General features: G+C 40.3%; 2 protein-coding genes across 3 annotated transcripts; one reads left to right on the top strand and one right to left on the bottom strand.

The window, feature by feature from the left end:
- The first annotated feature begins 881 nt into the window (after positions 1-881).
- Positions 882-4001, top strand: LOC103961398 (GTP cyclohydrolase 1). Its single transcript, XM_009373935.3, has 2 exons — positions 882-1666; positions 2494-4001. The coding sequence occupies exons 1-2, from the start codon at positions 1453-1455 to the stop codon at positions 3660-3662; spliced, it is 1383 nt and encodes a 460-aa protein (XP_009372210.2). The 5' UTR covers positions 882-1452; the 3' UTR covers positions 3663-4001.
- Positions 4002-4220: 219 nt separating this feature from the next.
- On the bottom strand, positions 4221-7683 carry LOC103961399. 2 transcript variants are annotated; one of them, XM_009373938.3, is made up of 9 exons: positions 7499-7683; positions 7337-7403; positions 6852-7064; positions 6349-6530; positions 6076-6250; positions 5772-5983; positions 5529-5654; positions 5350-5444; positions 4221-5241 (listed from the first exon to the last, which is right to left on the bottom strand). In XM_009373938.3, the coding sequence occupies exons 1-9, from the start codon at positions 7515-7517 to the stop codon at positions 4408-4410; spliced, it is 1923 nt and encodes a 640-aa protein (XP_009372213.2). In that variant the 5' UTR covers positions 7518-7683; the 3' UTR covers positions 4221-4407. The 2 variants fall into 2 exon arrangements, with proteins under 2 accessions (XP_009372213.2, XP_009372214.2); XM_009373939.3 differs by having other exon boundaries at positions 5350-5441.
- Between the last annotated feature and the right edge of the window lie 3620 nt (positions 7684-11303).

Here is an 11303-nt window from a genome sequence, read left to right as displayed (position 1 = left end):
GCATTGTCTGAATCAAAATATAAAAAAGAAAAAAAAAAAGAATCAGGAAACAGACATTACGCTGTAGTTATTGAATCAAAATGTAATACAAGAAAAACAGGACAGGGAAACGAACACTACATTGTAGTGTCTGAATATAAACGTAAAAATAAATAGTTGCTTGAAGAATGAAGCATAGAAGGAGTGTGAGTGATGGGAAAAAATGGAATTAGGAAATGGACACTGCAATGCAGCATTTGAGAAATGGGATGTCAGTTGAAGTGGATGTCAGCTATAATGGTAGATTCTATAATTTTTGTTTATTTTAAATGTATTTAAGTGTCATAATACATGATTAACCTATTTATAATTAACATAAATATTGTTGATCTATTGTCAATATGGTAACTTTGAATTGATTTTATACAAAATCACCCATAAATAAAAGTAAGCACACTAATCAATATTCAAATATTTAATCATTAACGATCACTTCATGCAATTTACAAAATATAATTTACATAAATGTTCTCGTTAACATTATCCGTAGAGGCAATAGTAGCACCAATAGGATCTTCTCTAGATCCTTTTGGTGAGGATTTGTAAATCGTGTCCGTTTATTGTATATCGTGCGGTCAGTTTTTGTCAGGTACTGTTTGTGTTTAATTTTAAATAAAAATATTTAAAATAATTTATCCCGCATAACATATGATGTACAAACACAATTCACGAATATTTGAAATCTTCACAAAGATGATCCAACGGAGATCCGGATTCATATTACTCTTCATGGTAGCATAGCTCATTTCTTTTGCTTTTGGGGTTCTGATTTGTATGAGCGTCAAATGTTGTAATCACACGCCACTCTCTGTATGGCCTATATATATAATGTATATATAGATAAATGCATGCATTGACAGAAGAGAACAGAGCAGAGTCAGCAGACACAACGAACCGACCCAGGTCCTCCAGAGAGCCCCCAAACCCCAATCGCAGCCCCTCTATCTCCTCTCCCTCATTAGGCAAATTAGGCAATTGGGTCGGGTCCCACAGTCTGATGAGAGATTTCCAAATCCCTCAGAGACGAAGATCCACACATTCCAACATCAAACCCAGCCCTACGTATCCTTCTCCCATCCCCTGAAGCCTTTAGCCTCCTCCCCTTATACCTCCACTCCTCTATGTTTTTTCTGCTTCTCTGTCTTTGTTTCTGAACTCAATAGTTTGAATTTTTGTTAATTCTTTCATCTGGGTACCTCCGGATTATTGGTTTTTCTCTTTGGTACATCTGGGTAGCTCTGGTTTTGAGTATTTTATTGATTCGTCACTGCTTTTTTAAAAGGTTAGGTTTTTTTTTTTTTTTTCTTCATCTGGGCACCTTTGATTTCGATTGATTTCGCTGTGTGTTGCGGGGATTTGGAGGCCTCATTCGGGATCCGGGTCGGTGCTGTTTTTGGAATTGGAGGTCTGTCCATGGGCGCTTTGGATGAAGGGCATTTCTGCTCGGAGCTTGAGAACGGAGTGAAGCTGGGTTGCATAGAGCTGAGTTTCGAGGAAGAACCCGAAACCATAGCTATTGAGGATGCTGTTAAAGTTCTCATGCAGGGCCTGGGGGAGGATGTTAACAGAGAAGGTTTGAAGAAGACGCCTTTTCGCGTTGCGAAAGCCCTCCGGGAAGGAACAAGGGGTAATTACTTTCTTAACTCCGTTTTGCTTTTGTTTGACAAGACGATACTTTAAACTATTCTAATTTGCGGAGAGGGAAGTTTTTTCCCCATCTTGCGTTTGCTGATTTTGTTGTGTTATGTGGGCCATTTGGCAGCATTTTCTTTAATTTTTGTAGTACCTTTGAATTGTTGAGGCTTTTGGGTAGTTGGTTTTGGTTGTCAACAATTGAATAGTCATTGTTTAATAATTCGGAATTTCCCCAGTTGTGTTCCAAGTATCATGGACTCCCTATGGAAATTGTTAGCAATGATACAAAACGCTTCCTGCTCACAGCGGTCCTCTGCAACTTATCGACCTCGAAAACTCTGACCTCAGATTTCAGGATTGCAACTGTATGCATAATTTCCAGTGCACGATTTTCATTTTCTTTTGGAACTTCAAAAACTTACTTTTCTTTTGGAATGCTCACCGTGTGTGAATCCCCTTTTAATCGCCCCTTTTTCTGTAAACGCGTAAGTCTAAGTTTATTCATTATGGCTACCAAAATCATCTAGAATGGCTTCTGTCTCTAGGTTGCTAGGGGCGAGAAATTGTGCCCCAACTATTTTACGAGGCTAGGTTCTTCGTTGGCATATGTGTATGTGTGCGCGCGTGCGCGCGCATTATCTCTAAGTTAAGAAGTTTTTCCCAATTTCTGTTGCGGAATTGATTCTTTATGCAGCATGATTCGTTCACCTACTTTTAATATGACATGGATGATATTGGTGGTGCTGATTTCTTTTAAAATATTCACCTAAAAGTGAAGCTATCCCAAGCACTGATTTGGAAACTTTAATTATTTTCCAGGTTACAGACAAAAGGTTAAGGACATTGTGCAAGGTGCTTTATTTCCTGAAGCTGGCCTGGACAACACAGTTGGTCATGCTGGGGGAACTGGTGGACTTGTAGTCGTTCGAGATCTTGACCTCTTCTCATACTGTGAATCTTGTATGCTACCATTCCAGGTTAGATGCCATGTGGGTTATGTCCCTTCTGGTCAACGGGTTGTAGGCTTAAGCAAGCTGTCTCGAGTAGCTGATGTGTTTGCAAAACGTCTCCAAGATCCCCAGCGTCTAGCAGATGAAGTGTGTTCAGCTTTACAGCATGGAATCAAACCAGCAGGTGTTGCAGTCGTACTCCAATGTTTTCACGTCCATTTCCCAAATCTGGAATCTGTTTTCCTTGACTCGAACCACCAAGGATGGGTAGAATTACTGGTCAGCTCAGGTTCAGGAGTCTTTGAAAATGAAAATGCCAATCTTTGGGCTGACTTTTTGAGCCTGCTGAGATTCAGAGGCATAAATGTGGAGAAAACTCGCATGAGAGACACAAGCGATCACCATTGGTGTCCATCTCGATCTTCTGCAGGTGCAATTGCTACCTCTGAGATGGAATCTATCAATCCGGGAATGGTCACTGCAGTAGCTTCAATCCTTAGATCGTTGGGTGAAGATCCATTAAGGAAGGAGCTTCTGGGAACACCTGCTCGTTTTGTGAAGTGGTTGATGAGCTTCCAAAATAGTAACTTTGATCTGAAGCTGAATGGCTTCGTTTCTGGTAATGGAGATAGCTTGAAGGAAAAGCATATCCATTCTGAGCTGAACTTGTCATTCTGGTCTCAGTGTGAGCATCATCTACTTCCTTTCTATGGTGTTGTGCATATAGGATATATGTGCACAGAAGCATCCAAACCCATCGGAAAATCTCTTTTACAATCGATTGTGTGTTTTTACGGTTTCAAGCTCCAAGTACAAGAAAGACTCACGCGACAGATAGCAGAGACAGTATCACCACTGTTAGGTGGAGATGTGATTGTGGTTGTGGAGGCTAGCCACACCTGTATGATCTCTAGAGGGATCGAGAAGTTCGGAAGTAGTACGGCAACAATTGCTGTACTGGGTCGATTTTCAACTGACCCTGCTGCAAGAGCCAAGTTTATGCAGGGCATTCCAAACACTGCCGTTTCAGGACGATGATCCTAGTTCATCAACATATTTTATTAAGATATCCATTTTTCTCGAGCAATTTCTTTGCAAGGCATTCGGTTTAGCCATTGTACCCCAGCTTGACCGTGATAAGTCGAAAGATCAAGTAATCTCGGCAGTCTTGCCCATTTTTCGTGTTGTCGGAATTCAATAGATGACTCCAAAGTTTTGGTCTTTTATCTTCAACTATCTGTAGCATAAGCCCTTGCAAGTTTCCAAGCATGTCTTTGTTTCAACGACTTTATTTTCTCAGTGCTTTTTCTTTGTTCCTTTTCTGGAATACGAAGGAAGAAATACTGAAAACAAATAATGCGTTCGACAGTTTTTTCAGATTGATTCTATGTATTCACCAAGCAACAGGAAAACCATACTACTACTCGAGCGAATGTATTTTCAAGTATTTGAAGATCTTCGGAAAATACGCGTAAATAGAACTTTGAGTAATCTTCATCCAATTTAGCAGTTAATAAAACACGTTTTAGTGTCCGTTTTGTGCCCCTTTGTTCACTGCCGTATTCAAAACTCGAAACAGAGTTTGCACGGATCAAATGCAGAGAATGAACAACATTACCAACGAAGGCCTTCGCTTGAAGCGAAAAAGATTGAACGTGCATATACAAATTACAAAACCATATAAACATCAGCACTTAACAGGTGCATGTATACATCTTTCCGACCTGGAACAATGTGATTATACTATATAGGAGCGAGTTATAAGACATTGAAACAAAATAACTTAGTCATCTAACCACAAGTGTCGGATTTTACTCCATTCGATCCTGATCTTCTGATGAAGTTTCGTTCTGGTCTGATGAAGTTTCTTTTTAATCTTGAGAAGTTCTACTCTCGGCAAAGGGCCATTGTAAATATGCTCTTCCGCTGAAGGATCATGCTGAACATGCTCTTGGAGCGAAGGGGATGAAGGCGGTGAAGGGGATGAAATCGGTGAAGGGTTGTCGTGAATATGTGCTTGGGGTGAAGGACCATGGCTATGCTGGATATGTGCTTGGGGCGAAGGATCATGCTGAATATGCTCTTGGAGCAAAGCGGATGAAAGCGGTGAAGGGGGTGAAAGGGGTGAAGGGTTATCATGAATATGTGCTTGGGGTGAAGGGCCATGGCAATGCTGAATATGTGCTTGAGGTGAAGGATCATGCTGAATATACTCTTGAGGCAAAGTGGATGAAGATAGTGAAGGGAGTGAAGGATTATCGTGAATATGTGCTTGGGGTGAAGCGCCATGGCAATGCTGAATATGTGCTTGGGGCGAAGGATCATGCTGAATATGTTCTTGGAGCAAGGTGGATGAAGACGGTGAAGGGGGTGAAAGGTTATCGTGAATATGTGCTTGGGGTGAAGAGCCATGGCAATGCTGAATATGTGCTTCAGGCGAAGGGCAGTAGCCGTGCTGAGTATGCGCTTGCGGCAAAGGGCAGTAGCCGTACTGAATATGCGCTTGAGGCGAAGGGCCGTGCTGAATATCTGGAAGATGATTCATAGACCATATATTTGTGGCGATGCTGAGGAATATTAGCAGGAGCATACACGGTAACAGTGACAAAGTATCAACCTGCATGTAATAACCACAATAAGCAAACGAACAAGGTACTGGAAAGATACGGGGAAAATCATAACAAACAGATGACAAATTACATCAGTGTTCGTAAAAAGTACAGACCTTTCTTCTACGAGGAAGATTTTTCTCGGCATGCTCAAGCGAATAGCGTATCATGTCAACTATTGTCAACTCAGTTACCGGATCACTGCTTTCTACTAGCACAAAGAGAAACATTTAATTTTGTAAAAATTAATTAATATGCAAACCATAACGGAGAAGGGGATAACTTCAAGGGTCACCTGGGATGTCAAAAATTTGAGTTGTGGGAGGAATACCAAGCAGTTCTCCCAAATGGACACGAACACGAGCACGTTCATCAAGTGAAAGTAAATCACCATGTGTGACGACAAGAAGGGGTTTATCATCTGGAAGAAAAAATGGAGACGTAGTGACTAAACACCTTAAATTCAAGTTTCCAGCACTTCCCTTCCTTCAAAATATTGAAATGAAGATTGAGTCATAAAAACTCAACATCCAAATACCTTTAAATGCCAAGTATCCAGAGTTGAAAGCTGAGGCGATCATTTCGGTATATCGTGTCTCTGCATCTTCATCGCCTTCCATTGATTTCAGAACTGAGAGGCCATTAACAACAAATATGACAAAATTAACGCTCCTGATCTCACTGGACAGATAACCATCATCACGAGCTTTGTACATCATCGTATTCCTCAAACTTTGACTGTCTGAATCCCTGAGAGTCAATTGAGATCAATTGAAGTGAATGAAAGTAAACAAATTCATAAAGCCAAAATGAGAGGGCTGTACAGACTTGGAAATTCAGACCTCATAACAAGCTCCCCATTACGAACACCATTTTCCATCCAGTGCTTCAGTATTATTATGTTTTCGAGTGAATTATCGGACAAACTTCGGGTATCATAAAGGCAAAAAGAACTCGAACATCTTGGTATCATATATCCGTGGAGGAAAACAGTTCCTTCTCCAACAGATGAATTATCTGGCACAAATGAAACAATGCAGGTGAAGCTGTGGAACATAAATAACCAAGTTCATTCACAAATAAGCATCTTTCATGATTCAAAACTGAAGCCATACATGATACTTGGGCTCTTTCAGAGGCAAACTCGTCATCTTCAAACACTTTCGATATTCTATTTACAAGACTGCTCTTTCCAGATCCTTTTGGACCAACCAATAAAAGCGTTGTCGTCTTTGGCACATCATAATTCCTCGGCTTCACAGAACCTACTCTATCAATCCACGCACCTGGGCGGTAGCTGTAAAATTCATGAAGCCAAATCACTTCAAGCAAACATAAATAACCAATCTAGCGAATGTATACAATACAAAACCCTCAACACACAAGATATTCCTGAAATGATATCAAAGAAATGCCTTAATTTTCTGAGAATTCGAATTGATCTCAACGAGTTATTATTCCACTACACTGACCACAAATGACAAAAACCTTTTCTCCCCACGGCATTTCAAATAACTTGAATATAGCTTGGGAATAGTTCCGATATGTTAAATGTGTAAAATTTTCTATCCCACATAATTCTTAAATCGAAAGATCTTGTACTAAACAAATATTATACCTCAAGATTTTGCTTTTGGCTTCTTCCAAATCTTTGCTTCGAATCCGCAAGTCATCATAACCCTGCAAAATTTTCCTATAAACACTTTCCCTCCTCTGATCAGCTTCAAAATCCACAGAAGCAGAAGAATTTTGACTTCCCAATCCGCCAAAATTTCGAAAAACCGGCGCATTTTGTTGATCCAGCACAGCATCCTTGACACTAAGACCATCACTGCTCCATTGAAAACCATAAACCACTTTTAAAGTTAAACTTTGACAAACAGTACATGTATTTAATACAATCACGACGGTCAGATATAATTCGATAGTAATTGTATTAAATACGTGTAATACGAACAAAAAATTGAAACATGGGTTCCGAGGATGACGTCCTATAGTTCAAAACCAAATTTGATCATGCGTTTTTCATGATAGTTTCTCGGGAACCAAACAGGAAGCAAGAAACCGAGAAAACGAATGGGACTATGGGAATACATGAGGTACCTTAGAATTTGTGATGAAAGTTGGGAGGAGTCTTGGTCGAGTAAGAAGTCTTCTTCTTGCCCTGTATCTGTAATTTTACCATTACATAAATAGTCGGTTATTAACTTCATTTACCCAAATCACATGTCAGAAGGCTAGCTTATGGATCAGCTGATAATTTACCTCTGCCATCGCCACCCATGTCAGCACAGCTCACTGGGAGTTGCAGTCTTCAGACAGACAGAGATAAAGAGAGAGAGAGAATAACTAAATTCGCAGAATATCTTTTAGGAAGGATTGATTAGTAGTTAAGGAACCAGGTTGACGAAGACGACGCACCAGCCACGCGAAAAGGAGAAGATGCGCAAACTGTTGCCACCTGTCGGGCATCACCCATTAATTTATATTTTCTTTTTAATTTAATCCTTTTTTTTTTTTTTGATCATGTATTTAATCCCCGCGGCCAAGGCTCTCGCTAGTCGCTACACATTATAGCATTTCCCTCGCATTAACGAATTAATAATATGTAAAATCTTTTTATGATTTATTTTGATTAAGATTTTTTTCCTTCTTTGTAATTTCAATTTCATAAGATAACAAATTCTAATTTGAGCGGTGTTACTACTATTTGATCTAATTCACGTCTACTGTTGATTAAGTCGCATTCCTCCTTATTATAAAACAAAATAATCTTTCTTATTAATTTTCAGATGACATTCGAACTTCAGTTCAAAGGAGACAAAGTGGCAAGTAAGCAAACGTGTGATATCCCACATCGTCCAAGGGAGTGATATGTATATTCTCATCCCTACCTAGCACGAGGCATTTTGGGATCTCACTGGCTTCGAATTCCGTAAGAACTCCAAAGTTAAGCGAGAAGGGGGCTAAAGCAATCCCATGATGGGTGACCCACTAGAAAGTTGCTCGTGAGTTCCCAAAAACAAAATCGTGAGGCAATGGTAAGCCCAAAGTGGATAATATTGTGCTACCATGGTGAAGCGGGCCCGGGAAGTGATCCGCCCTGGGCTGAGATGTGACAAAACGTGTCTAAGAACTCGTTTGGAAATGCCATTAAAATGAGTGAAACTCTTTTTGGTAAAATGTTATAGAACCAATCCTCAACAAATATAGTGAATCATGAAAATGTACTTAAAGTGCTTTTGAAACTCAAAAATATTTTCTTTAAACACACTTTCAGTCATTTAAAAGTAGTTCCAAACGAGCCCTAATAATGTAGAATTCAAGGAATATCATCATCCCTACTTTCCATTATATCATAGTAAAATGTAGTAAAAAATTTGGCATGAGGGCAATGTGTTTCCACTTTCTGTGTACTATATGTTTAAAATCCAAGTCTCTCTAACCTAGCAAAAAATCTAAACCTAAGGCCATCTCCAACTGAAGGAGGGTCAGAGGGCTCGTTTTAACCCTTTGGTCTTCCAAGAAATTAATATTTTAACGAACAGTGCATGACCATATTTCTTACCATCTCCAACCGAGGGACCAGAGTGTCATAGGCAAAACATAGCCCTATGACAAAAAATCATCTCTAACCAAGGGCCAAAAGGCTATAGTATGAAATGTAAAGAATTGAAATAAAATGAGGTAAAATTGTATGGAATGGTGAAAAACATGTGAGAAATGATATAGGAAAAAAATTATAAATAAAAATAAATAAATAAATAATTGGGCTGGGCAAATCAAAAAAAAAAAAAAAAAAAAAAAAAATTGGGCTGGAGATGGCCAACCTATTGGCCTGATTGGCTGGTTTTGGCCCGATGTGGCCCACAAACCCTTTGACCTAGCCCTCAGTTGGAGACAGTTTTCATGTCATTTCAGGTTATTTTCGACCCTATAGCCCTCTGACCGGAGTGGTTGGAGATGGCCTAATTTCATCATCTCAAGACATTCAACTCGAGTCAACACATCCCTCAAACGTATATCTTCTTTTTTTTTTTTTTTGGAAGACAAAATAAATAACACCCAGGCAAAGATGCTGAAGAGAAACAGGAAGGCCTACAAAGAGGCAAACAGACAGTACTAGGAATGGGTAGTGCAAGGAGGTAACAGAAATTAAGACACCGCACTGAATGCTAAAGCGTCCCTCCTCACACTACCAACACAATTAATGAGGACATGGGAGACCATCATTACACAAAACATGAACAAGGGAAGATGGAGGTCTATTGACCCATATAAAATCATATGTTTCCCCATAATACCGCAAGCCAAAAGGTCTGCTGCCACATTGGCCGATCTTGGAGCCCAAGACCAGCTGCAATCTTGGAAACCACTCCCCAGAGTACTATATCTCACAATAACCGGGAATGCTTCCCAACTGCCTTTCCTTGTTATGTCCTTTAAACAAGAAATAAACTCCAACGAGTCAGATTACACCATTATCATATTCCATCTTCTGGCCATACCCAGCATACAACCATGCCAAATGGCTTTCGCCTCCATCATAGCTACACTAGTGGCTTTCTCCTTGTAACTGCATGCCGCCAAAAAACTGCCCTCCTCATTTCTAGCCACAGCTCCCGTATATCCCATCCCATCCGTTGCACACCAACTGGCATCAACGTTAATCTTCACAAAACCCGCAATCGGAGGAGACCAACCAACGCCAATGATATCATCCCGAAGATTGGTCACAAAAGAGTGTGGTTCAATTGCCAAGGCGTCCCTGAAAGTTGAGGTCGAGTGAGTGATGGCTGCAATCACCTGTGATGGGTAGATAGGTTGTTGATTGAACAGGAAGTTGCATCTTGCCTTCCATATATGCCAGTATGTAATGGCAATATAAAACATCATGTGGTTCCGCAACTCCTTCGAGCCATTGACTGATTCATACATATGCATCAGCCATCTTGCCCAGGAAGTAATCACAAACCGATTCAATCTAATATTCAGACTTCCCCTAAACCAAATCAATTGCACCCATGAGCATTCAAGAAATAAGCGTTCAATGAATTCGTCTCAAACCTGGCATATAGGACACCTAGCAGAAGCGGAAGAGTTCCGATGGTGTAAGCTTGCCATGGTAGCAAGTGCCATATGCAGGGACTTCCACAGAAAACACCAAATTTTTGGAGGAACATTCAAGTGCCAAACACACTTCCACACAACTCCAGGAACGAAATCCAACCAATGAAAAGTGGGGCTTGTTAGTGATTGAACACAATTGTGAGCCCAACGGTATCCAGATTTAACAGTAAACATCCCATTCTTCTCAAATAGCCACACCAATCTATCCCTAAGAGTTGGATCTCCAATTTGAGTCTCCAGGATAGCATCCAACTCCTCCACAACCAAGAAAGGTTTCAAAAAGTAGATGTTCCACTCCCCATTCTTCGAGTCAATTAACGATCTCACCATAAGGTTTGAGGAGACTTGCACCGTGCCAAAGGGAGATGGTCTGCCCACTGGATGGTCAGGAGCCATCTGTCACCATAACATATATCTTCTTATGAGGTACAACGAGCAGACCAAAAGACCCCTTCCCTTGCTAACATAACAAAGCCCTGAATAATATGCAGAAACACGTGAATAGCGTACGTTATGACACGATTCTATATAAATCTTTTCAGTTAAAGAAATCAAAGAAGAAGAGTTGCACCATCATACAATTCACATACCTGAATAAGTCTACTGCAGATGTAGAAAAATGATGCAGTAACAAGCTCCGCTTCCTCCTCCTTCCCTTAAGAGCGAAAACATCAGCAGAGTCGATTTGCATAGCTTCTGCCCACACTTCGGGAATGCTTTCAACCTCGGGTGCACCCACTTTGGGCTTCCTTTGACTCTCAGCCATTCCTACTGAACAACCATTCCTGATCATCAAAATCAGACTCGTCTTTTATCTCGGGGATGGAAAGTATCTCACTCAGATAATTGGAACCGAGATGTGGTGGTTTTGTAGATGCTCTACCGTTCTCTTTAACTTTTTAACACTAGAAGATGATGGTTTTGTAGCTTGCACTAGTTT

This window comes from the organism of the source record quoted next, unplaced genomic scaffold (genome assembly GCF_019419815.1).
Source record: "Pyrus x bretschneideri cultivar Hongxiangsu unplaced genomic scaffold, Pyrus_bretschneideri_v1 Contig7, whole genome shotgun sequence".
Taxonomy (NCBI): Eukaryota; Viridiplantae; Streptophyta; class Magnoliopsida; order Rosales; family Rosaceae; genus Pyrus; species Pyrus x bretschneideri.
This window is presented reverse-complemented; position numbering and strand designations above follow the sequence as displayed.